The sequence below is a fragment of the Accipiter gentilis genome, chromosome 12, assembly GCF_929443795.1.
Source record: "Accipiter gentilis chromosome 12, bAccGen1.1, whole genome shotgun sequence".
In the NCBI taxonomy this organism is placed as follows: domain Eukaryota; kingdom Metazoa; phylum Chordata; class Aves; order Accipitriformes; family Accipitridae; genus Astur; species Astur gentilis.
Window position 1 is genome coordinate 34,355,961 of NC_064891.1, and position 26,692 is coordinate 34,382,652.

The following is a 26,692-nucleotide window of genomic DNA, read 5'->3' on the forward strand; positions in this document are numbered from 1 at the left end:
ATCGTGTTACTTTAAAATGGCATTACAATCATGCTTTGTTGTTAACTTCTAGCAGGCAGTTCTTGAGCAAAAATCATGTTTCTGATCATCTGTATAGAGGAAGACTCCTGGGGTGTTATCTAGAGGAGATATCTATCTATATATCTATCTTCTCACCAAGGGGAATTCCAACATGGGAATAGTTCCTAGACGATTCAGGCTGGACTGGGGAGTGTTATGCCCTTCCCAGGAGCATAAGGGGCTGTTGTTGGAGTGCTCTTGCATTTTGTTAAACACAGCTTCCCCTGCAGTTGTTCTTGATGACTGACAAGCCCAGTGAAGTAACTTGTAAAGTGGGTAACCTTAAGGCTTCTCTTCTCCTCAAATTTAGTTGTTAAAAGAATGTGTGGCCTACAGCTGCAATGGTCAGAAGATTATTTTTTTCAAAAGTAACCACACTTAGCATCTCTTTGGTGGATTACTAGTATATGAAATGTCCTAAGCTGCAGGGAATACACTGCTGATCTCTAGGGGATTGTTTTGGTTTCTGAAGCCTCTATACAGCCTTTCCTTGATTCGCAGAAAAGAATCCAAATCAACCAGAGGAATGAAATCAATATGAAAGCATTTGAGCTTGCTTAAAATCTGCATGAGCACTCTTACTCAGAATGGGAAATAATATTAGGTCAATCACATGCATAGTGGAAATAGCTTTCTGTTCTGGCTTCATGTGAAAAAGCTCTGGGATCTAAATGTAAACACTGCTTATGCAGTACCTGAGAAAACTACTGCCTACTTTTTTTCTTCACCATAACTTATGGGACCTACTCTTCTTACACCACCCCCCACTTCCTACCCTGTCTCTGTTCCAACTGACTTTATAGTAACCTCTACTAACTGGGGGGGGGGGGGGGGGGGGAAGAGAGGGTTTGGGGAAGAGAGGGTTTTTTGGCATTTTTGGTCTGTTGCTGCTTGGTGGAGTTAGTACAGGATTCTACCCTTCTGAAACAGAAACCAATTAAAGTGAGGGTTGCTTGCTTAGACAAATCATTATGGGATGCTATAAAGTTCTAGTTGACTTTGAACCAGATTCAGAGTGAGGCTGTCCTGGTTTCAGTTGGGATAGAATTGTCTTCCTAGTAGCTGGTATAGTGTTGTGTTTTGGGTTCAGCGTGAGAAGAATGTTGATAAAGCACTGATGTTTTCAGTTGTTGCTAAGTAGTGTTTAGTCTAAAGTCAAGGATTTTTCAGCTTCTTGTGCCCAGCCAGCCAGAAGGCTGGAGGGACACAAGAAGTTGGGAGGGGACACAGCCAGGGCAGCTGTGACCCAAAGGGGTATTCCACACCATGTGACATCATATCTCATATGTAAGCTGGGGGGAGTTGGCCTCGGGGAGGGGATCACTGCTCGGGAACTAACTGGGTGTTGGTCGGTGAGTGGTAAGCAATTGCACTGTGTATCACTTGTGTTTTCCAATCCTTTTATTATTACTGTTGTCATTTTATTATTGTTATTCCTATCATTATTAGTTCCTTCCTTTCTGTTCTATTAAACTGTTCTTATCTCAATCCACAAGTTTTACTTTTTTTTTCCTGATTCTCTTCCCCATCCCACTGGGTGGGGGTGGAAGTGAGTGAGCGGCTGCATGGTGCTTAGTTGCTGGCTAGGGTTAAACCATGACAGAGGCTTTTCCTCTGGTATTTAATTTCTTCCTTTCCTTATCCCCACAATGACAGGCAGGGAGAGACATACAGCCAGTTCAGGACAGGGTGCTAGATAACTCATCCAAGCTCTCTTTCCCATGAAAGATTGAACCAGATGATCTGTGATTCCATGAAGTTTCCTAAGCTTGAATCTGTAGTTAACACTTCTGTATTGAGAAACTACATTTTATCTTTTTGTTAGTGAGGGTAGGAGGAATTGCACTGCAAGTTTGAAATACCATTCAGGGTGGTATGATAGAGTTCATACAAACTTATTCCATGTCCTTATGTACCTTGAAAGAGTTGGTTGGTATGTGTGTAGTAGCTATGGATTACTTCCAATAATGACAGACTTATGGCTTTTTTCTAAGTGTATGAATCTTATGAAATTCTTAGCAGAGATTTAGAATTAAGAGGATCTGAAACTGAATTGCCTCAGAACTAACCTGTGAAATACTTAATGATTTGCAGAACTTGGTAGATCTGGCAGGCAGTGAAAGAGCTAGTCAAACAGGATCTGAAGGTGAGTGTTAAATGGTGCTCTCCTGATGAACACTTCTTATAAGAGTTAATAAACTCTTATAAGAGGTTGTGGTAGAAAGGAAATTATTTGATCTATGTGTTATTGTGCTACTTATTGTTTACAAATAGTCCCTTTTCCCCTTGGTAGGGTAGGATCTACTCAGGAAAATACTGAAAATGCTGTAAAGTGCAAACAATTAGGTAGTAATATGACTTTTCTAGAACAACAGGTCCAGCAACAGTCATGCACTGAACTAGTAAAATGGAGATGAATCAGTAAAGATTCACCTGTAGTAAAGAAATCATTAGAAGCTTGTAGGGACTTCTATGTAAAGGTAAAGACAGAATAGATGGCTCACTCTTTAGCTAAGAGGAAGCTTGATTGTTAACAATGACAGCATGAAGCTGTGCAAAAATGCCTTTATCATAAAAAAGTAATCTGAGAGGAACACAAGTTAATATTCTCTCCTACAAGGAATAACTAACCCAAAAGTTGTATCTAAGGCTGGTTTGTTATACTTAGACATGTAAATATGGGCATTTACAAAATTTAAATAGGAAACAAAATTAAAGTTCTTATGGCCCCAGCTGCTTACTATGTAAAGCTTATTAATGTTTGTTTGTGATGGATTACTATCTTATTTTGATGCATTTCAGCTATTATAAAGGATTTGATACTGGTTGCTGATGGGTCATAGTGCACAGTGGCACTTCAGATCTAACTCTTGAATAACCTTTCTGAGCATAACATAGCACAAAAGCTTGACAGGTTGAAAATGTATCTTAATGTTGTTTTAAATTAAAAAATAAATTTAAAAAAATTACTGTGTGATACCTAGGTGTCCGACTGAAAGAAGGCTGCAATATAAACCGGAGTTTGTTCATTCTGGGTCAAGTTATCAAAAAACTTTGTGATGACCCTTCTGGGTAAGCACTTGTGTTTGTATACCTGTTTTAAGATAAGTCACTAATAAACTAAGAAATTCTAATCCTTTATATATAATCCTATTTTATGTGGGTAACTATTTCAAATAACCTATTACCTCTAGAAAAGATATTTCCTGTGTGTTTTTGATACAAAAATATGAATTTTTTTCTAAATTTTTTTTCCTTCCCTCTTCTTCATCAGCTTCATAAATTACAGAGACAGCAAGCTGACTCGAATTCTGCAGAACTCCCTTGGAGGAAATGCTAAGACAGTTATTATTTGTACAATTACTCCTGTTTCTTTTGATGAAACGCTCAGTACTCTTCAGGTAAAACTTCTCACCTGTTTTCAAGCATTATTCTGACTCAGGGCTTCATTGTAGATTGGAGGGGTGGAAACTGTAATCTGCTGGATCTGTAGTCGTTTGAATGTTCTAAAGGTCCTCTGTGGGCTTGCAACTTGAAATATTTGTTTTGTACACAGCATCTTTTCCCAGTCATCATCTTGTACTGGGTTGTCTAACTAGAGCTTTCTGGCAGTTGGAACAAAGCTCCTTCTGTCTCCTTGCAGGCAGGAGATAACCTCTGTTTTCTCATTTACCTTTTCCAAACACAGAACTACAAGTCTTTGCTAACACAAGATATTAGACAGGTCCTGCAGGAAAGGGGGGTAATTGAACTATTTATGAACTGTATTCTTTAGGTAGGATTGTCTTCCTTTTTGGTAGTCTCTTGTGCTTTTTATTAAATAAAAAATAACTTGGTATATTTTTGCTTAAAAGTTAGGCTTCACTTTTTAGGTATGGATATCAAGCAAAGAAAACTTACCTTTTCAAAGGTTAGAATACATGAAAAACAAGAAAATTTAAATATTGGTGTCCTTTATTATATGTTGTTCTTTATCTAATAAACTGTCCCTTTAATTCTGTTGGGAAATAATGAGACAGAATAAGTCTTTTGATATATTTGTTCTCTAACTATTGCCCATGAGAGAATATTCTTCCAGTTTGCCAATACAGCCAAAAGAATGAAGAATACTCCGAAAGTCAATGAAGTACTTGATGATGATGCCCTCCTGAAGAGATATCGCAAAGAAATTCTGGAGTTGAAAAAGCAGCTGGAGGAAGTATGTAAGAAACTTATTAAAATTCACCTATCCTTAGTACTGATAGCTATTTGGAAACATTCTTTTTTTAAACCAAAATCAGTTAAATTTGGAGGGGTAGGTAAACTGTTTAAAGTTTTATCTGTCATTTCTATTGAGAGAATAGAAATTGAAAAAGTGATGTGAAGTTTAGAACAACTGGTGGTAGTCAATGTGTGAAAGCCAATACTGAATAAGATCAAGTAACTGAATTGCTTGCTTTCTGTAGGTTAACATATTTAAGAAATAGAAATTTGTCATGCCTTACAGCCCACTTTAACATTGCCACATATCAAAAGGAATAATTAATTGCAATATAAGAATTTATTGAATGTCAGTTAAAGATTCCAACTTAATTCATATTTTTCCCCCTTACTGATGTTTAACTTCAGTTTGAGTTGCAAGAAGTTGCAACTGCGTAAGATCACTGGCAAAAGTTATGTCATGTATAGGCAGAAGATACATTTAGAAAACAAACTATAGTAACTTCCCACCAGTGTAGTCTTTCACATGCTCATCTTTCTCCAAAATCTATGGAGTTGAGGAGCAATCTTGCAAGTCTTGTTAGAGCATAGATCATATAAAAAATAAAGCACAGGAAAATCACAATTCTGAACATACTGTTTTGGTGAATTAAATCATCAAAATGTGCTTTTTTCTTTTTTAATAAAAGTCATAGGAAAAGTTTAAGGAAAAATAACTGACCTTATTTTTTAAGGTAATTAATTTGCAGTATAAACTTGTGCCTAGAAGTATGTTTGCTTGCTATCTTCTGAGATAGTGAAGAAAGTACTTCACTAAGTACAGAAGAGTTTGTTGGAAAATCCCATGTGAACTTAGAATTACTCTAAAGTATTGTAAGCTTATAAAGTTGTCAAAAAACTAGCTACTGTAATGCAGTTGCTTTACATCAGAATAAATTTTCAGTACTTCAAACTTTAAAAGACCACATACATTAGAGTAGCTTGCTGTTATTTGACAATTGAATCATAGTTCTCAAAGAGCTTTAGGCTTCTGGCACTGTGGGAAGGTCATCTTAAACTACGTTACACTTGAAATAATGCTTTTTAAGTATTAGTAATTGTGTATCTTTTGTAGGAGTAGTTTGTGCTCTTAAAATGTCAGTTTGGTTAATACTCTTTTTATGCAAGGTGTCTTCAAAAACTCAAATTCATGCAATGGAGAAAGACCAACTGGCACAGTTGTTGGAAGAAAAAAATTCTCTTCAAAAAGTACAGGAAGATAGGATACGAAACTTAACTGAGATGCTGGTGACTTCTGCCTCCTTTTCCTCAAAACAGAATACTAAAGTAAGCACTTGTTCTGGATCTTATTTGCTTACTCTAAAATACTTTGCAAAAGATAATGTTAAATGCATAGGGTTATATTGACAATGGCAAATAAGTCTGATAGGCAATTTTCACATCGTTTTTCTTATTTTTAAAGGAGTAACTTTTAAAATAACTTCTGAGTGAGTATCAGTTCAATGTTGCCTTGCAGTGAACAGACTGCAGAGACTTTTGGTTTCAATCCATTATGTTGTGGTTTAATTTTCAAGAAACTACAAACAACTGTCTAGTTAGCTGCTGGTACTATTATAGAACTAGTCTAATGCGACATCTACTCTCTACTTAGTGCTTTGTTTGTATCACTTTTTCTGTAAATTTTTTTAAAGACCAAGAGAAGAAGAAGAGTTACTTGGGCTCCTGGTAAAATAAACCAGGCGAATGTGAGCTATTTTGAAGACTTTGAAAAACCAAGGCTGGCTGAAACAAAAAAAATGAAAATGTCTCTGTCAGCACTACCAGACGTGGAGGATTGTAAGTACCTTCAGGAAAAAAAATAAGGAAACTCTGCAAAGCAGCTTTGAAATGAGAAATAATTCCTTTTTAATAATCTAAGTTATAAAGCAAATTAATTTGCTAATATGAAAACTACATTTAGTTGTCACTATACTACTCAAATTATGTTCCGTGAACCCAATTTCGAAAGAGTTACCTGTAGCCCATAAGGAAATTACCTTTGTCTGCCAGCAAAGAATGCTGCCTGGAAGGGAAGTGGGTTTAGCACAATAATACTGGTAGTTCTTGTGCTGGAAATAAGGTTCATCTTAAATAAAAAGTGGGAGTGGGAGTCTTACTATCCCAGGTGAAATAATGTGTAGCAAATTCCCGTTGGGTAACTTTGCAAGCATTACTTAGTTTCCCATAGGGAGCAAGCTGACTCTCTGATAGCACAAATTACAAAAACCCAAAGCAAACAAAAAAGGGCAAAAATAAACCTCAAAAAACCACACCCCACCCCCAAAACCAAAACAACAGAAAACCCCAACCAAAACTAAAGGTCCCTGTACACACCTTCCAAGGAAATTACTTCCCCCCACACACACTTCTGGATGTTGAACTTTTAATTTGTTAAAACCAAAGGTAAGAGCTGTGAGGTAAAAGGCAGGGTCTACAAATACTTCTGCCATGCAGCCTACCCCAACCCCCCATTTATTTTTGTAAAAGTAGCCAAAGTTATTCTTTATCACAGACTATCTATCAGCCAAAGTTATTCTTTATCACAGACTATCTATCCAAACCTTCTCCCGTCTTCTCCCCCCAAAAAAGGATAGGAAAAAAAAAAGGTGGGGGCTGGTGAAATTCCAAAATCCTCAATAAGAATAGAGAAGTCATTACTCAGAGATCAGACTGAAATATAGAGAAATTCAAGGACTTATTAGAGGAGCTAGGGGACGAAGAAAGTTGAACTGAAGACAAGAGCATAATTGGATAGTAGTGTTGCTGAACTGCATCTTCTTACAGCCTTATTACCTATCCTTCTGCCAAGATTTTTTGCTTGTGTGTGGATTGTCATGGGGTTCTTTTTCTGTATGTTGGGGGGGAGTGGTGCTTTTTTCTTTAAATCTTGCAGGATACTGTTGTGGTTCTTTCCTTGACACTTAAACACTTAGTCTATAGTTAAGTATATATTCTGGATTTGGTTTAGTATTCATTAATTTGTGGTAAGGTGGTCAGCATAAGTGTTGGGACTGGACTTAAGTGTTGTTCCCTTTCATAAGAGAAAATTATGAGATTCAGAAGTCCTACTCGGTGTGCTGCTGCTTTGCCATTGAATGATTGCTTCTAATGTGATAAAATTCTTTGATAAAATAATTCTTAATCTTCAGTTTAAAATCTACTGCTACTCTGTATTTTTTTAATAGATCTTTCTTTTCAGCTATGTTAGAGAATTCTGAACATGACAACCAGTCTCTGATGGTTTCTGAACAGATTTCAGATGTAGAATGGACTGCTGGACCTAACATGAATTGGGTAATGTCACAATCTATTTCAGTTGTCTATTACAGTGCATGTGTGTTACATGCAGTAATCTCAGTAAGATCTGCCTTACTCTTCTGTAGAACAGCAATATTCTTCTATACGTCTGAAGAATTATTATAAATGGTTAGAAAGTCTGTCTCGGTAATCTCTGTGAAGGTGTAGGATGGTTCTATGATTCTGTGGTTTTGTGGCAAATGATCCAGTAAGCGTTGGTATTTAAACAGGACTAGCCATGAAAAGACAAGTAACAAGGAATATAATACTAAACTTGCTTGATCGTGTAGATCAGTTAACCGAAAGTGATTCTGTTTTTCTAGACTCAGAGAGACTTTGAAGAATCTGTGCAACTCTGTGAAGCATTAGCGCTAGAAAAGGTAAGTCTGTTCTGTATTTTTCAGAAATAAGACTGACATTCCAACAACAACTTCTAAAGTTTCTTGTGCTCCTTCTTCAGGATATTGCTGTAAATGAGATCAACGTCCTGCAAGCTAACTTTAATAGCCTAGTATTGGAAAATGAGCAGTTGAAATCAGAAATAAATGAAATGAAAGAGAAACTGAAGGAAAAAATAGAAATGGATGAATTTGAGGCACTGGAAAAACAAACACAAAAAGATCATGAGGTAAGGTGCATTGCAATAAATACAGAGAGATAAGAATTATCTATTCGCGTATGTTTTCTAGAGTTTATTCAGTGTACATATACTTGGATGTTGATTCACAAACAGGTGGTGTATATAAGCTACATTCAGCAACAGAATGAATGAACCCAGGATTTAAACTGCATTTACTCAGAGTGTAAAATTCAGACTTAATTTTGGGAGAATCACATACTGAAGTCTGGTTAAGCATATATTTATGTGTGTATATATGTATCCATATATTATTTTTATATATTCATGATCTGAACTTCACTCTAGATTTCTGCAAGAAACTGTTGTTTTGCTGCATAAATATATTTTAGAACTGTTTTAAAGTTAAAGTATGGTTGCTAAACCATATTTCACACATTTCTTGTGCAAAACATCTTGGTTTACAAACCAAGATGGCTCTTCGGTAATCTATTGAACTATGTGAGCATTAACTTTTACTGTATTATTTAACTTAGTAATAAAATATTTAAAATTAATAGCGTGAATAGTAATGTCTGTGGAAAACTGAAACGTATTTTGTGCCTGGAAGTCAGAAAAGGTAAACCTACCTACTGGATAACCTATGATATAGGAAATGTTGACTTTCAGTTCTCTTCACCTCCTCGTTCTGTAAGTGGAGATATACCTTGTTTTTCCAAACATTTTATGCTCTGATTCTGTAAGCCAAAATATGTTTTATTTGTATTAGGTTCTAGCTGCCAAAGGGCTAAACTGTGAAATAAGTCACAGTGCAAAAAAACCAACCAACAAAAAAAAAACCAAACCCTAAACAAAACCCCAAACCCAACAACTTGAGGTATTGAGACATGGATGTATTATTCCATTTCTTTCCTGATACCTTCTCTGCAGATTATTTGTACATGCTAGTCTGTTTAATATCCTCTGACCATGAAACTAGGGTTGAAGCTGAAGATACATCCTTTTGCATTGTTGTTTCAGGTTACAATTTAACAAGATAACCTCTCATTTCCATTGTGTTCCCTACAAAGATTTATAGGCCTTAAACAAAATGGATCCATAATGAATTATGATTTAGCTTGTATTTAAGATTCTTTTTAGAAGACCTTTTGTATGCTAGACTAATTTTGCTATCTTCTTATCAGCCAACATTTAACAAATCCTCAGCTAGTTTTCCCTGCAAAGCTTTTGGGTATCTAATAACAGATGCAATGTTCTAAAGTAGCTTCTATTACAAGAATTGCTTTTTGAATGATTCGTGTTTTCAGATATGCATCTGAAGACAGTCCATAAAATGTAAGCATTTGCTGATACCAATGTAGTAGGTTAATGAAAGCAACACTGAAAGGTCACATACTTTACTAAATACATTACTTGAAATACATCAATTTAAATCACCACAGATATATATACAGGTAAACTCTATTATTCTTAATGACATTAAATGACTTCTGACAGTAGTATTGTACCATATCTTCTACAACCATACTCTGATTTTAAGATTACACATTGGCTTTTTGTCTCACTATACTTCTAACTATATAGAAATACTCATAGGACAGTGCTTGTTTTAAAGCTTTTCACTGATCTTAAAACTACAGATTGGATTTTCTCCTTACCTACACTTGTGACTCTACAGAAGTACTTGTAGATAAGTGCTTACTGTAAAGCTTTTCTAACAAAGACCGAAAGAAGAGTTCTTCAATTTTATAAATGCTTTTCTATCTACTCTTCTACTTGTGCCTCCTTTCAGAGGATGCCACTGAATGGGTTCATGGCTTGCTTTACCTCAATTTTGGCACCTTCTCATTCTTGCTAGTGAATAGATTAAATCATAAATATCTGCACTGTGTCATAAAAAGTGCCTAACATGACTAGAATTTGAAGTGTTGTATCTGTGCAATTCCTGCATTAATTACTTTGATCATGTTCCTCTTGTTTCTCGAGCTGTTGCAGATTAAATTGTAGTTGAATCCTGTCTAATGACTGGGAAGATAAAACAGCTTTGCATCCTATCTATCCATTTGAAAGAATATGTAGCAACTTGCTTTGTAGCTGTTTAAATAGATATGCTTGTTTTTATATGGTTTGCCCACTAATAGAAAAGAAAACACAAGATCGACCTTGCTTACATTCATGGTGTTGGCAACTAAAACTACTGGTGTGGGTGCTTTCTAACATCCTCTGCAATTTTGCTTCAATTTGCTCCACAGATACAACTAATGCATGAAATTACCAACTTAAAGAATCTAGTTTCAAATGCTGAAGTGTACAATGAGGAACTTGAGGTGAGCCTGTCTGTTAATTTACATGCAATAAGACTTGTATGAAATGTGCTTGGTTTGTCTATCTTGAAATACTGCATCTGCTGAGGACAACCTAGACATCATTGGGCTCTGGTTAGTCTTACCAGCTGTGAGGATACGTCTAAAACCCATGAATGCTTACTATGTACAGAGCAGGTTTTTGTTAAATTCTTACTTGGAAAAAACAAACTGGGCACTAGAATCTTCCTTATCCTTTTTTTTCTCCAACGTTTAGGCAGAAATAAACTCCAAATTGGAGCAGCTGAAAGAGAAAGAGAACAAAATAAAGATACTACAGAATCGAGTGGAAGAATTACAGAAAGCAGGAGCAGAAAAACAAGACACATCTTTTTCAGTGGTAAATTTGAGTTTTCTGCTGGGTTGAGAGATAGTTTTGCTTTTGTTGGAGGTGGGTTAAATTTAGATATAACTTTGGTATAATTGAAATCTGTTTCCTTACAGATGTTAGGAAAACTTTTTTACGAAACTTAAAATGCTAATTACTACATGATCATACAGCAGTACTCTGGTAAAGTAAAACTATAGGAAATGCTGCTCTTTATCCTATCTCTCAAACGTGACTGCTACTGTTCTTTTCAGAGTAAACTTACCAAGTTTTCTGAACCTGTATTTACATTTTAACCACATTATAATAAACACACTTGCTTTAGTATGTCTGTATATTTTTTTTATTTATTTGAGTATTTATTTGTCTTTTTCAGGGAGATTCTGATAAGCTAATAGAGGAAATTCAGCAGCTGAATAAATCCCTCTTGGATAGTGAAACCATAGCATTGGATGCCAAAAAAGAATCTGCTTTTCTCAGAACTGAAAATCTGGAGCTTAAGGAGAAGATGGCAAGTACCTGTTAAACTGCATTTACAGCTGTACAAAACGCTGCTAAGGGCCTATCTGCTCCCACACTAGTGAAGGAGGCAACGATAAAGACAAGATGTGCTAGAGTGTTTGGAGAAAGCTAATGACTTGTGCTCCAAATAATGTTTTTATTATGGAATTCATGGAAAATGGGTCTTCAGGAGAAAGATAAAAAGAAAATAGAGGCTTCTTCACAAGAGGAAATGGCCTCAAGTTGAGGCAAGGGAGATTTAGGTTAGATATTAGGAAAAAAATTTTTACTGAGAGGGTTGTCAAACATTGGAATGGGCTGCCCAGGGAAGTGGTTGAGTCACCATCCCTGGAGACATTCAAAAAGTGAGTGGACAGGGTGCTTCAGGACATGGTTTAGTGGGCATGGTTAATGGTTGGACTTGATGATCTTGAAGGTCTTTTCCAACCTAAATGATTCTATGATTCTTCTACAGGAGTGCATGGTTAGTTTTAGGTTTACCAGCAGAGAGAGTGAGCAGATGAACAGTCTTTAGCGAGTTACTAGGACATAAGTCTCCAAACCTAATTTTATCAGAGAACAGAAGAGAATAAGAGATGTGAACTCAGACAAGTGGGATGGAGCTTACTTGGAGCATTGAAGGAGTAAAGACGAAATAGTAGAAGCAGTTATGGCCCTGACCTCTGAGATAAGGTTATGTTTTATTGTAGTACTCTGACAGGAATGTAGTTGTTAAATTGTGTCTTTTTCTGCCGTATTTATCAAGGCCAAAGTTGTTTGTTCAGAGTGACAACAGGAAATGTGACAGATGGAATATTTAAATGTTAAGCAAATAGACTTATATTTTGTGTGAATTTCATGGTTTTTTTTCCTGAAGAATGAACTCTTAAATAATTACAAGCAAATGCAAAAGGATGTTAAATTCTACCAAAGCCAAATAGAAGCAGGAAAAGCCAGTTACAAAAACATGCAAGCTGACTTGCAGAAAGAGTTGCAGTCTGCATTTCAGGAAAACACAAGGCTAACTTCACTGATGGAGGGTAAAGTTCCAAAAGGTACTGTTTCAGATGGTTCTTTATTCCCCTCCTTCTCTCCTCTCTTTTCCCCATAATGGTGGGGGGGGTGTCCTGGTTTCAGCTGCAATAGAGTTAATTGTCTTCCTAGTAGCTGGTATAGTGCTGTGTTTTGAGTTTAGTATGAGAAGAATGTTGATAACACACTGATGTTTTCAGTTGTTGCTAAGTGATGTTTAGTCTAAAGTCAAAGATTTTTCAGCTTCTCATGCCCAGCCAGCAAGAAGGCTGGAAGGGGCACAAGAAGTTGGGAGGGCACACAGCCAGGGCAGCTGACCCAAACTGGCCAAAGGGGTGTTCTATACCATGTGATGTCATGCCCAGTATAGAAACTGGGGGGAGTGGGGCTGTGAGGGATCATGGCTCAGGGACTAACTGGGCATTGATCAGCAGGTGGTGATGAACTGCATTGTGCATCACTTGTATATTCTAATCCTTTTATTATTACTATTGTCATTTTATTATTGTTATCATTATTAGTTTCTTCCTTTCTGTCTTATTAAACCGTTCTTAGTTCAACCCACGAGTTTTACTTTTCCCGATTCTCTCCCCCTTCCCACTGGGTGGGGGTAAGCAAGTGAGCAGCTGCATGGTGCTTAGTTGCTGGCTGCGGTTAAAACAAGATGGGCGATAGGGAAGACTTTAGCTCTTGTTTTCTTGAATACTTGGACCTTCTTTCAGCATAAAATATTAGACTCTTTGGTGCTGCTGGCACATAGTAACTGCTTTAGCACTTTCTTGAACCATTTGGAAAACTGCAGCTTACGGAATGTTTTCTATTTCACACAAAGACAGTCAAGTTAATGAAGGCTGTCAGGGAAAATCTAAAGTAAACTAGATGTCAGCCTAACAAATGATGACCAAATTCAGACCACTAGTTTCATCTTTTAATTGTTGGCCACTGTAAAATATACTTTTCTAGAATTTTACTGATATGACATCCAGAATACGTTATAAATATTCTGCTTAATTTAAGACATGCTTTTTTCTCACACTGTCTTATTAATCTAAACTTGTTAATTCTCTAGATCTGCTCTCTCTTGCGGAGCTGGAAAAAAAGGCAGCTGACTTCAAAGGAGAACTAGAAAAAGCATTGAAAGAGAATGCACTTCTACAAAAACAAGTAAATGAGCTATCAGAATTTCAGTCTCTACCAAATACTGTTGAGATACAGCAGAAAGAGGTAAACAACAAAAAAAAATATCTAACTGCTTGCTTGTTTTTATATTGTGCTTGACTGGTAATGTATTAATGGAGGCCTATTGGATATAAAGTTTTAAAGCCAAAGGTTATCTTGAATCAAATGACCTAAGATTTTACAACTAAGTTCATTGAATTATTGTTCCTCAGGTATTTAATATTTGCACCTAGGAATAAATTTAAGACCACATGTTTAATCACAAAGTCTACTATAATTAATCAGGAATTTCTGGTCCAATGTTTACCTATTTGCCGTGGTCACTATTGATAACTGTGTGCATGTGTCATGGTGTTTGATCCTGGTTTACTGTTCTGAAACTGAATTTTTGTCTAATTGGGCAAAGAGAAAATTTCAAGACCTCTTAGCAGAAACACTGCTTGAGAAGTGAGATTTAACTTGCAAATTCTGGAAAACTTGTAAGGAAACTTTTCTGTTTCCTGGCGGGTTAGGGCTTAGTAGACTAAGGTTGCTATAAACATGTCTTAAAAGGTTTGTTTGCAAACACTTTCTAGGTTTCTTCATCCTTAAATACCTGCCACTAAGCATGTCCAGTGAAAACTATCCAGGGCAAATAATCTCACAAGCTCATGAATGCTTTGCAAAAAGTTCCAAACCCTTCCAGTGGTCTATTTCCAGTAATAAACAAAACTTAATTAGATGTTAACAATTTTATAAACTCTGTATCATGAAGGAACTATTGTACATATAAATATTCTGTTTAGGAGTTACAGCTAGGAGTATCAGTCCAGTCCTAGCTCAAACATACGAAAAAGGAAATATTTAAAGACCATCTAAAGAACTAGAGGAAGAGGTTTCACGGTTTTGAAAGGCTTGTCTCTCTCCCTTCCCTTTGAAGGATTGTTTGCTAGACAGCTCCCTCCGAACAAAGCACACCCCAATGTACTATGCTGTGTATTTCTCTGTACTTTATTTCCTATATCTGAATATGAACTTGGCTTTTATTATGCAGCTATGACAAATACTGATTTAGAAAATGCTATTAATATTGCTTTTCTGTTGGCAGATTCTTGAAAAATGTGAGGAACTACGCTTATTAAAATTGGAAAGAGAAAAGCTGCTTTCTGAAGTAGCTGATAATGAAATTAGACTTAAACATATGACTGAAGAAATTGGAAAATCAAAAGACAATCTAGCAGATGCACAACTTAAATATGTAAAGTCTGAACAGGAATATGTAGCACTTAAACAGCTCCATGAAGAACTAGAGCAAAAATATGTAGCTGCATCCGAAAACAATGAACAAATGAAGTTCCAAATAGATATTTTATCTAAGGAAGCACAAGAGTCTAAAACAACTTTGGATGAAGTGAAATTAGAGGTCAGTGTCAGCTTGTTCCTTTTTATAGCTAAGACGTAAGGAATTTATTTATAGTACAAAAAAAAAACCCTACCTTTTTTTGAGAAGTAGACTTAAAGGCTTGAATAACACTATCATTGAAATTTCTCTAGCATGAGTGGATGTTGCTTATTCTGTGCCAGGTGTACAAGGTTGCAGGATTATGCAGCTCGACAGTCTCTTCATAGGCAAAGAAATGTATAATGTTGCTCTGGGTTGTATGTTCTCCTTCTGTACTTGACCTTTTAATTCTTCTTTTCCTGTTCTTAAGTTATATCTTTATGCAAATATTTTTTTAAAATATGCTGCTATGACCTACTCTATCAAGTCATAGAAACAAAGTTTCCTCATTGGGAACAGGAGTCTGTATAGAACAGATGATTTTTAAACCAAAGAGTACTGCATAAATTGGCAACTAGAAAGGAAAAAAAAAGTTAAGAAGAAAAGAGAACTAAAGATGTATATTTTGGACAAGGCTTTTGGCACTGATGTGGCTATCATATTCCCGCTATGAATTTGATAGGAATTACCAAATTAGGAGTTAAGGTAGACTACAGTTTTATGTGTGGTGTTATGTTTTAGTAAGACTTGTTGTTAAGGGGAAACCACAGGAAGGTTCTGTAAACAAATGCTTACATAATGTGGGCAAGAATATAAGCAGTGACTTAAAGTAAAATGATGAACTTCTTGTTCTCTTGTTGAAAGCTAGCATTTCTCACCTTTTCTAAGCCTAATATAAGATTTCTGTGAGAACGTGTACACATTATGCAGTTTTGCATTACAATGAAAGTGTCTGGCCTTTTCCTTTACAAACTAAAGCTCTCTAGCAAAATGAAAGAACTGGAAGAAAAGACAGCAGAGCATAAACAGCTTCTTGAGGTAAGAGAAGATTGTATTCAGACTCAGCAAAAGTTACATGAAATGGAGCAATTAAAAGAGCAGGAAAAGATTATGGAGTTGAGACTGGAGGCCAAGGATTCAGAGATCCAGGCAGTTCTTCAGCAGCTCAATGAATGTCAGCAAGAAATAAAAACTTTAACCCAGGAAAGAGATTACCTGAAGCAAAAAGAAGAGTCTCTCCAAGCTGAGACAGACCAACTCAAAGAGGATATAAAGGACACTGTTTCAATGGTAGGAATTCTGCCTTTATAGAAATGGACCATATGTGTTAAGGGGAGGAGTGTAAGAACACTTATAAACTATATTGAAATATATAGGGGAGTGGGTTTTTGTGTGTTTTGTTGTTTGTTTGTTTTAAATCAAGGAGTGCTTATTAATTAAATACTTGATTTTTCTTTCATCGGTTTTCTTTCTTTTATTCTGAAGAACATTTTGGCACATGAAGAACTGAGAAATGCACAGAGCTCTCTCAAGCAATCCCAGGACACTGTCAAGAAGTTGGAAGAAAATATTTCTGAAAAAGAATCTCATATTCTGTGTGTTGAAGAGGCACTAGGGAAAACCATTAAAGAACTCGAAATACGGGTAAAACATTATGTAATAATTCAAAATAAAAATGCTTTTAATGTGTCTTCCAATGCTGTGAAAACAAGCCTAGTTATTCTGCATATAGTCTTTTCTGCTTGTCCTTGGAAAATTTCTAAGCTTTTGGTAGAAAGTGGGCAAGAAAGTAGTAGTGCCTGATCCAAGTCTTTACCAGTTGCTGATGTATTTCTGTAGAGCTTCAAGCTGTAATGTACACTCTAATAAATCTCTAACTAGCATGCCCCATGGTTGTCAATGTGAGTGGTGGCATTAGACAGCAAATGAAAGAAGGGATAAGGGTTACTTAGAGGTAGGAATGAGTCTAATGGTTCATAACGCTTGGTCCCTGTGAGAAGTGTAACACATGGTTGTAAAAGGCAGCTCAGTGCCCAACATACCGTAGAAGGCTGATCCACTGATTTTTGTGCCTGTATGTTCAACAACTGACAAAGAAAGATACTGAGAATATTGTATCTCGCACAGTTGCTTCAGTGGCACAGTTTCTTTGAAGGGAGAATCTGTAGTATGTGAGATAGGATTTTTCTTGAAGTATATGAGCTGCCAGACCCAGTCAGTCAATGGTGTCAATTCAGCATTTGCGTGTTTTGAAACAGATGCCTAAAAAATAATCCAACAGGTATTTATTTGTTGTCTTCCTCTCAGACTTTTTCCAGATAAAAATCTGGCCAGTATTGCAGAAGAGACTGCTAAAAGGTTAGCATTTAAAACAAAACAGGTGACAAAGGCCAAAGACTCAGTTCTGGAGTTTTTCTAGTTTGGTTACAGTGGTTTGATGTTAAAAATACTATAGCAGAGTGAACAAAACTTTTGCATTTAATTTTGGTTTTGAATTGATGGAAATACTGTCTTTGTACATTTTTTATAGATATCACAAATGGCGGAAGAAATAAAAATCATCACATCAGAGAGAGACCAGCTTGCTGAGGAAAAATCAGAAAATAATAACTGTAGAGAAAGTGATCAGCTTCACGTGCAAAAGGAACAAATCTTTTTCCTTACACAGGAGAACAGTTCATTGCAGGATAAGCTCAACAGTTTACATTTGAAAACAGAAGAGTATCGGGAAGGAACTTTGGTAATTATGCTAAGGCTGTAATGGAAAGGATGCTTATTTAAACTTTCATTTGAGTGAAAATAATTTACAAAACAAACTGGAGAAAAGGGTCCTGCTACTTGACTGCAGACCATTAAACACCATGGTTACTACTGTTTACTTGAAATATATTCCACCCCATTGTTCTACATACAGAACTAGTAGTAGAATATGACAAATGCTTTTCTGTAAATAGAATTTTAACTTGATACAGGATGGTGATGTTCTGAGTTGATCTGCACAGAGATGTGGTTCTGTAAGTAGTTGATGCTAAAAATTGCTCATGTGGAAAGTGTGGTAGTGCTTTTTCAAAGCATAGATAGAACTGACTTTTTTCCTGGTAGTTAAAAGGACATTGCAGCCAACTTTTTCCATAATTGGACATACTGATTGCACATATGGGTTATATGTATATATACAAAATATATACAAAGTGTGTGTGTGTGTATACACACTTTGAAAAAAGTAAAGCGTGCATATATTTTAATATTTATGGGGAGAGGGGACAAATTTCAAGGTAATTGTCTTGACACCATTACTATCTACTGTTGAGGCTAGAAATATGGATAAGGTCTCTGTAGTTTGATTGGGGGTGGGGGTGGGGGGTGTGGTTGTTGGTTTTTTTGGTTTGGTTGTCCCCTGGCTTAAACTATGGCCATGAAATTCTGCTTCTGGTACCTTGTTTCAGAAGTCACCACTTCCAATTTTACCTTGTATGTCTCTTATTTCAAGAAACTTGAATTGCATTGAGTTCAGTTGCATCTTACTCTGAAAAAAATACAAATCTCTAAAACATTGTTTCTGTTTGTTTTACGTAATCAACCTGCCAAAGGTCAGATATATTTCTCATGAAGCTACTTCCCCAAATGTGTTGACTTCTATCTCTGTATAAAATAGATACCACAGATTCAAGAAAAATCTATTGAGCAAGAATTACTTCTTCTGAGAGAAGAGCTGAGCCAGGCACAAAGGAAATTGCATGAAATGGAGGAAGTGAAGGCCAATGAATGTCAAAGAGAATCTGAAAAAATGGGGAGAACAGATTTTATTCCCATGCATGACTGTCAGGAAGCGAGCACTCTGACAGAAAGAGGAGATGATAATCTTAAAATGCAACTGAAGAATCTCCAAAATGAGAGAGACCAGCTAAGAGAAACTCTACAGGAGACAATTAACATGGTAAGAAAAATAGTCCTATTCCTTTAGGATAATAGCCATAGTAAACTTCTGTCTTAAATTTTGGAAGTGTTGTTCAGGGTTTAATGTACTTTAACTGTGTTGTGTCCAAAGAATTCAGAGATGCAGGAAGAGTTGAGATGTGCTCATAACTCTCTTGGACAATATCAGGAGACTATTGTGGAGCTGAAAGCAAGTATCTCGGAGAAAGAAAATCAACTCTTGAAAGCGCAAGAGGCATTGAAGGAAACAACTGATGAACTGCAGCAGAAGGTCAGATGCAGTTTTGTCAAGTAAACTAAAAATTCTGTCAGGATTGGCAACCTATGTCCTCTGCAGACTTCAGTTTGTAAGGGTTCAGTAAATGTAATAACAAAAGTTAATTGAAAGTTTTTCCCTTCTTTTTTCCCTATACTGCTTCTCAAAAGAATTCCATAGAAACAGAGGCAGTGAAGAGACGATCAAATGGAATTTGACCTGCAAGTTACAACCCTTACTTATAACTAAACATGCCTTAGTGCTGAGTGATGGATTATTACTTGGAATCAATACTGCTCTTTGACATCAGTGCATTTTCCAAGTCTTAAAACTTTTTAAATTCTAATAATACTTCTTTTAAGTATGTAACTGAAGATACTCAAGAAACTAAAAGGCAGCTTAGCTCATTCTTTAACTTGGTGCACTATTATAAATTTCTTACCTACTTATTTTCATGTCTGAAGCTATTGTGGCTTTTGGAAGACATTAATGCTTGTCAGAATCAAGCCTATCTGCTGTGGATACACAATGGAGTAATTTCTATGGAGTTATAATGGCCTGTAGGTTTTTACACATTGACTTTTGTCTACCAGTGAGACAGAAACACTGAAATTTGATTGACTTAAGCAAAATTGTTACATCTTCCTCATAACAACCCATATGTACAGATAGTGCTTGTGAATTTTGATCCAATAACACTCTTCTTAAATCAGAACCTGATTACTGGGACAACAAAACTTAATAAATTAGAATGTTACTGGCTTCTTTTCCAAACTATCAGATTAATTTGATCCATGCTAGAGATCATTAGAAAGATTGATATTTGTTCTTACTTGTTCTTTCAGCTCACTGAAGTAACTGAAAACCTGACTCGCGTCTCTTCTGAATATGGCAAGCTACTGGCAGAGAAAGAACAAAATGAAAGAACAATGAATGAGCATATCCGTCAGCAGCTTGAGAAAATCACTTTACTTAATCAGGAGAAAGATGAGCTGCAGCAAATAGTAGAGACTTGTAAAGCAGAAAGAGATCAGCTAGAGGCTGACTGTCAGGAAAGCAAGGAAAGAGTATGTATAAAATCTTAAATAACTGTTTTAAAGGCAGGTTGTACCACTCTGAATTATTTCAGTCATTTAAGCCTTCTGCTATTTAGTATCTCTTCCTCTCCTCTTCCTTCACTTGTTCATAGCAGCAGTAAACTAAAAATTCAGTTTACTAATCCAGTCTGGATATTGGAATCTGTCTGTCTCTTATTTTTTCTTCCCCCTGCCCCCTTCCTGCCCTTTTGGGCACTGTGCCGCTCTGACTTTAGGCATAGTTGTCTGCCACCTGCTGGACAAGCACTCTGCAAATTCTTGTTACTTCTCTCATCTGTATGCTTTTGCATTTAGAACAGTAGAGGTAATCTAGGTTTACTGATATCTAAGGGCCTAATTCTCCTACCACTTCAGCTCATTCTAGACTGATGAAGAGAAAGATAAACGCAGAAAATAAACTGATTAGCTATCTTATTTCTCCTTCCTGATGTCTTATTTTCTGGCAGATTAGTGAGTTCAGTATTCCAAGTATTTGCACAAAAAGTATGGTTATATTGACATACTATTTCAGTCAAAATTTGTTCTGATTATGTAGTTAACAAAAATCAAGTTGACAATTTCTAAAGTTACAAGGAAGTCTGGTAAATACTTTTTTTTCCTAAGAGAAGCTCTGCAAATAATTTTAAGAAATGTAAAAGCTTTCATATGAATTTTAGCAGACGTCAGGTAGAACCACCAATCTCTTTTAAGTATGTATAGACCAACTAATTTAAAAACTAAAATCAGCAAACTAAGATTATCAAATCTTTAATTTTAGATTTATATCTTGCTACTAAACAATTGGACAAACTGTTCATGTAACTTGTGGCAGTTGCCACAAGAATAAGGGTATCTTTCATGGTGGTGTGTTTTGGGGGGTTTTTTAGTCATCTACATAATCTGCTCCGCCCACAACATTTTTCCCTCACCTCTTTACTTCTACCTACTTTTTTTTTTAAACTGGTAAAGACTATTTCTAAAGACTGTCTTCCTTTGGAGTTCTTAAACTAGGCATGGGGGAGTGACAACTGAGGGGTTTTTTAGTAATTAAAAGACTGATTATTCTGATAGTTCTCTCCTAGAAATTCAGATGTTTTGACTTATTCTTAACTCCTGGTAAGCAAAACTTAGTCATACTGAGTGAACATCCATGTAATACCTTGTTCTGCAGTCCTTAAAAGTTCTGACAGACATGGAGAATCTACAGGAAGAACTAAGGCATCAGAAAGAGCAAGTTGATATCCAGAAGAACATGCTAGCACATGGAGAAGAGAAATTGCAAATAACTGAAGAAAAACTAAATGAAGAAATAAACGAACTGAAAGAAAAGGCAAGTACAGTAATAAGAAGCTTAGAAATAATTTAGAGGATGTCCCCTCAAGGACTCCTTAGAATAACAGGTTTTTTACCCATGAGAATTTGTACTGGGTTTTTTTGACCCAATAGATGATGTCATGGTAATACAATTTAGCAACAGAAGAGGAGTTGTTGCTAATAGTTATGTGTTGATTTTATACTTTTTTTTTATAAAATTTTTTAATAGGTAGTCAAGTTGAATGAGGACTTAAATTTGGTTACTAAGGAAAGGCACCAGCTCATGGGAGAACTCAAAGAAAAGATTGAGAGTGAAAGTGGTAAACTTCAACAGCTGGAGAAACAGCGTGACATGTTAGCACAGGAGAGAGATCACCTCCAGGAAATGCTGGAAGGTCTTCAAGCAGGGAAGAACAAACTGGAGATTAAACTACAGGAGAGTGTTGATAAGGTGCTTTATTTCTGATTAAAGTATAATAACTATAAATGCTTGGTAGAGGAAGAAGGTTAATTCTTGAAGCTGTCTTGAAAAATATCTTACAAGTATTAGTGTTATATACCCAGACCAAAGAATATTGGCATGCTTTAACTTCTGTCTTGTGGAACAGTAAAGATGCATGTAAATTCTTTTGAAAACGTTACTGAGGCTGCTTTATTTAGGAATGAATGAGGAACCAGAAAATACATGGGTTTCATTACCAAAGCACTTAAGAGGCATTTTTTTAATGAATTTGATTAAATGGTATGTTTTGCAGTTAAGGTCCAGAGTCTTGAAACTGAAGCTGACAAATTCTGACACTTTTCTTTCTCTTCTGGATGAGGCATATCTTAACAACAGTGAAGACAAGTGAATTGGGTGGTACCATTGGGCAGCAGTCCTTGTTCAGACATTGAGTAATCACTTGAAGTGTCTGTAGTTAATACAAATCTATGGTGGGAGCAGAATCTTCTTACGCTTGCTACTAATATCTTCCCATTCACCTGTTTCTGAGTATCAATTCTCTTGCTGTAAAACTTAACTTCACTGGAAATTCAGAGGCTTAGTGAAAGGAAAGCTAGTTCTATAATAAATTATCAAAGATAATTTAACTGTGCTCTGAGAACAGTCCAACTCATAAAATTGTGGTAAGTAATAACTTCCAGAGAGTTCTTGAAGTGAACCCTACTCAAATTACATCTCTGCTTTGTGTTACTCATCTGTGTAAACAGTGATTGCAGAAAATATGTCCAAATATGTTTGTAGCATACTTTGTCTAATTCTTTACATTACTAAGGATTTATCTGTATGCTAGTTGGCAGGCTTTGCTTAGTGAAGGCAGAAACTCTCAAAGACAAAACTTGAGATTTCTTGCTCTCAAAGCAGGGGCACGGGGGGGTTGTGCTGAGTATTTTGACTGCAATGAGATATTGAATGGCCTGGTGTGTGAACAGTAGATTCGCATGCTATCTCAGGACTTAATTTTAAAATAGCTGCTCTATTTTTACTCCAGATTCTTGAAACTGAAAAGGAATTGAAGTGGCAACAAGAACTCCTCAGCAATGAGAAGATCAAAGCAGAAGAAAGGGAAGAACATTTGTTAAAGGTTCAGAGACAGTCAGAGATTTTGGAGGACAGCCTAACAAACAAGGTGAGGAGTTCTGGTTTTGGTGGCTATTGTCTTCCAATGTTTTATCACTGATGTGCTAAACTTTTGCTCAAGACAAAGCCTGCTTGACTTTTAATTCTCAGTGTGTCACTTTTATGGGTGCTAAACAAGCATGAACATGGGCAAAGGATTTTGTACAAGTTTCTTTACTGATGTTTAGGAATAGCATCCTCACCTCATCTCAGCCTTGTAACCAGTTGGGTTGGTCATTCCATTAGAATGGACACCAATTTATCTGACATATGCAGGCTTAATATAATAGTAATTGTACATGTATTTATTCTGTCTTCAAAAAGTACTGTGCGGACAGTATGAACCTAAGTGGGTTTGGAATCCATGGTGCTTTGCACACTTTCAAACTATGTCTGTTATTCAGAAAGTCTTGTACTTAGCTCTTGCCAACTCAGTCTTTTTGCAGTTTTCACTTCTTTGCTTTTCACCTGTCGAACTCTTCCTTGGTCTGTAGGTCAAAGGGTATAATTAAGGATTGCTTCAGATTAGCAAATGTGTTACTGTTCTATTCATTAAGCAGATGGGCAATCTATTTCTTTTCATTTTCTTGTGATGTGGACATATGTTGACTGCCTTTTTGTTTGTTTCCTCTTACTTTACTGAAGACTAAAGCTGACTAAAGTAGAGTTCTCTGGGTGTCATGCTATTCCTCTTCTTAATTTCTGACTAGAACACCAAAATTATTTTTTAACTTCTCTTGCTGTTAGTGTGAATTTTAGAGTTATTGGAAATTGTGTTCATTGTATTTGACACAACCGATTTGAGTACTTCATAGGGGACTATACAAACCAGGACCAAATCATAATTCTTTTTTTTCTTCTACATTATTTATTGTAGATTCAACAGTTAACTGAGACACTAAATAGCGTATCATGTGAAAAAGAGCAGTTATTGGCTGAAAGAGCTAGTCACTCTTTCCAACTTAAAGAAGAAATCTCATCAATTAATCGAGAAAAAGATGAGCTACAAAAACTTCTCCAGGATGTCAGGTCTGAGCGGGACCAGCTCAAGACAGAATTGCAAAAAAAATCTGAGATGGTTGGTGTTGCAAGTTGCATAACTAAGTTATTCATAATTTCTCTTCTTGAATGGTACTTAAATATGTATGCTTTTATTTTAGTGTGTTGAAACAAATGCAAGACTGGAATCTGCTCTAGACCAACTGGAGCAGAGAAACCTGAATGATATGTCTATTCAGGTGAACCCAGTAGATAATGCAGAGCAGGTGGTTGATGACAGCCTGAAGCAAAAAACCTTGAAAATTAAGGTAAACTTACTTCTCTGCTTATTTTAAGGATGTATGTAAAACCTTAATGCTATTTCTTCTGGAGCATAAACTTTGCTTCTGTGTATAATGTATAAAATTGTTTGCATATCTTGCAAGGATGCTGCAAACCATGGAATTGGTTGATTTGCTGTTGCTGTTCAGTGACCATGCATCTTGCTCTGAGAATGTTAAATTGAACCTCTCATTTGAGACATCTCGCTTGATTTCACTACTGTCCAGCTACCCCAATGAAAATAACTAGTCATGTAGAAGCATTTCACCATTTTGTTTTTGCAACCTCCCTGCTAAAACCCTCCCTTCTGTTACTCCCCATCAGAAATAAATTGGTTTAAATTAAAATTCGTTAAATAGCTTCTCTCCTCAAAATAGGAACTCCTGTAATTCCTCAGAGCTTTTGATAATTAACTCTCCTAAGTATACTTTCTCACAGATGTGAGAAGTACTACTAACCTACTGAAAGCCAAAATAAACCATGATGAATATGTATTAAATACTTTCAAGAGTACCATTGTACTGCAGTCTGTACATCTGTACAGCAGATTCGGGCATCATTCTATACGTGCCCTGAGTGGTTCTTCATTTAACACCAAGAGTGGTAAAGGACCAAATTGCAAAAATCAGTTATGTGTAGCTTTCTTCATTCACACTGTCTTTTTATCCTATATCAGCAGTAGGGAGCTAATAATGAGGGAATGTCAGTTGATCCCCTTTAATGGCATTCTGCACTTTCTGACTTTTGTAATAGGTAAGATCTTGTCTGCCTCTTTCTTGTGCAGTTTTCTCAAGTATCTTGTACTTGCTCCTGTTGGACACAGGGTACGTTAGTTCCAATGTTTTTACTGCGGGGTGAAGAGTTAAACTGGTGAATCCTGCTCCTTTCAACTAAAAACCAAAGATGGAGGTAGTATGCCTAGGAAGTTTTGCTTCATATGTGATACTTGAGTTTACTGGCAATGCCTTGAAGCCTATTGCATTTCTCAGCCTGCTCACTGCTTGATCACATCTCCCTTTTTATGGCAAAGTGCTAGGAACAATTTTGTGATCCCTTTCTTTCAACAAAGGACCAAGTAGATAAGTTGGGAGCTCATCCTGAGGGCAGCCCAGCTGGCAAACTTGTGAACAGGTGACAATTTCATGGCCTGATCTACATGTCTTGATGTGGCCAAGCAATCTAAATCATCAAAATAATTTGAGCTTGTGAAATGATTTTCTGGAAAATTAAGAAATTCTCTGCTTTTGTGCCTGGCTTAATGTTTTTGTCATATTCCTGTGATAAGTCACAACTGCAGTCTTAGTCCTATTAACTTTTCTGTTGTAAAACCAATACATACTGTAGGGGTTAGTCTTGGAGTCTGGTTTATTTTAAGCTTATGTTGATAGCTAATCATTCTTTTCCTTATTGTGACTGAATGAATTTTTCACTTGCATTTAGGAGCTTCTTGAGAAATTCCCAAATATGGGGAAGAGGTATGAATGTCTCTCTACAGTGTCTCTTAATCTAAAGAATGAACTGAACAGTCAGAAAGCACTGATAGCTGTGATACTGACTCAGCTTTCATCGGAACAGAGTAAACAAGTCAAAAGACTTCAAACTGAAAACGAGAAAATAAACAGTCATCTCCAGAGTTTATTGAACAAACTGAAGGTACCAACTTAGAATGCTGAATATATGGATGCTTCATATTGTTTTGGTTTGGGGTTTTTTTAATAAGCTCTCAATATTAACAGCTAGCATTCTATATACTCTAATTTTGATTTTTGTGAATCCATATCTTGTGGAAAATAATTTGATAGTAAATGCTTTACAATCCTGGAAAACTGGAACTATTTAGTTAAGTTAATAAACCTTAGTTTTTGACTGCAGTTCAGCTGCTTAGCACAATATTATTTCATTAATATAAATCCATTTTAATTGGGGAAAAAAGTTTTGTTTCTGTACTCAATAAATCAAATTATGGGCTCCTAAGTATGTATTTTATTGTGGGGGGAAAGAGACATGCAAGATGCCTTGGAGATGCGTGTTTACTCTGCAAAACTACTCAAGCAGTTTGATAACTTCTATAGCCTTGCAGACCTTCCCCAACTTGTAGTTCAGTAGAGAAACTGATTCCAATTATCAGAAAAAGAAGTTGAGAGCAATTGGGAAAGAATTCCTGTTATATGCAGAAGTACAGTAAGCGATAAGGTTGTTTTCTGTTTCTTTATTTAACATGAAACGTTAAGGAGGGGGGGGTGTTATTGCTTGGGGGGGTGGGGGACAGGCCCCAGGGAGAGGGTGAGGTTCATGTCCAGTGTACAAAAATACTGGACATGATTTTCAAAGTCAT

The 26,692-nt window shown here is 36.2% G+C and overlaps 1 protein-coding gene across 1 annotated transcript in view; it reads left to right on the forward strand.

Moving 5' to 3' along the window:
* The window catches only part of CENPE (centromere protein E), a 39,518-nt gene that overhangs the window by 4,343 nt on the left and 8,483 nt on the right, over positions 1-26,692 (forward strand). The window contains exons 9-35 of the mRNA XM_049814751.1: positions 2,155-2,206; positions 3,045-3,132; positions 3,335-3,461; positions 4,139-4,258; positions 5,428-5,586; positions 5,952-6,096; positions 7,499-7,593; positions 7,920-7,976; positions 8,057-8,224; positions 10,426-10,500; positions 10,754-10,876; positions 11,241-11,375; positions 12,243-12,420; positions 13,467-13,621; positions 14,664-14,978; positions 15,816-16,127; positions 16,323-16,481; positions 17,368-17,577; positions 18,493-18,774; positions 18,886-19,044; positions 19,875-20,096; positions 21,277-21,439; positions 21,653-21,870; positions 22,910-23,047; positions 23,915-24,115; positions 24,198-24,344; positions 25,798-26,010. Of these exons, the coding sequence (XP_049670708.1) occupies positions 2,155-2,206; positions 3,045-3,132; positions 3,335-3,461; positions 4,139-4,258; positions 5,428-5,586; positions 5,952-6,096; positions 7,499-7,593; positions 7,920-7,976; positions 8,057-8,224; positions 10,426-10,500; positions 10,754-10,876; positions 11,241-11,375; positions 12,243-12,420; positions 13,467-13,621; positions 14,664-14,978; positions 15,816-16,127; positions 16,323-16,481; positions 17,368-17,577; positions 18,493-18,774; positions 18,886-19,044; positions 19,875-20,096; positions 21,277-21,439; positions 21,653-21,870; positions 22,910-23,047; positions 23,915-24,115; positions 24,198-24,344; positions 25,798-26,010 (4,416 nt within the window). The remainder of the gene's footprint in view (positions 1-2,154; positions 2,207-3,044; positions 3,133-3,334; positions 3,462-4,138; positions 4,259-5,427; positions 5,587-5,951; positions 6,097-7,498; positions 7,594-7,919; positions 7,977-8,056; positions 8,225-10,425; positions 10,501-10,753; positions 10,877-11,240; positions 11,376-12,242; positions 12,421-13,466; positions 13,622-14,663; positions 14,979-15,815; positions 16,128-16,322; positions 16,482-17,367; positions 17,578-18,492; positions 18,775-18,885; positions 19,045-19,874; positions 20,097-21,276; positions 21,440-21,652; positions 21,871-22,909; positions 23,048-23,914; positions 24,116-24,197; positions 24,345-25,797; positions 26,011-26,692) is intronic.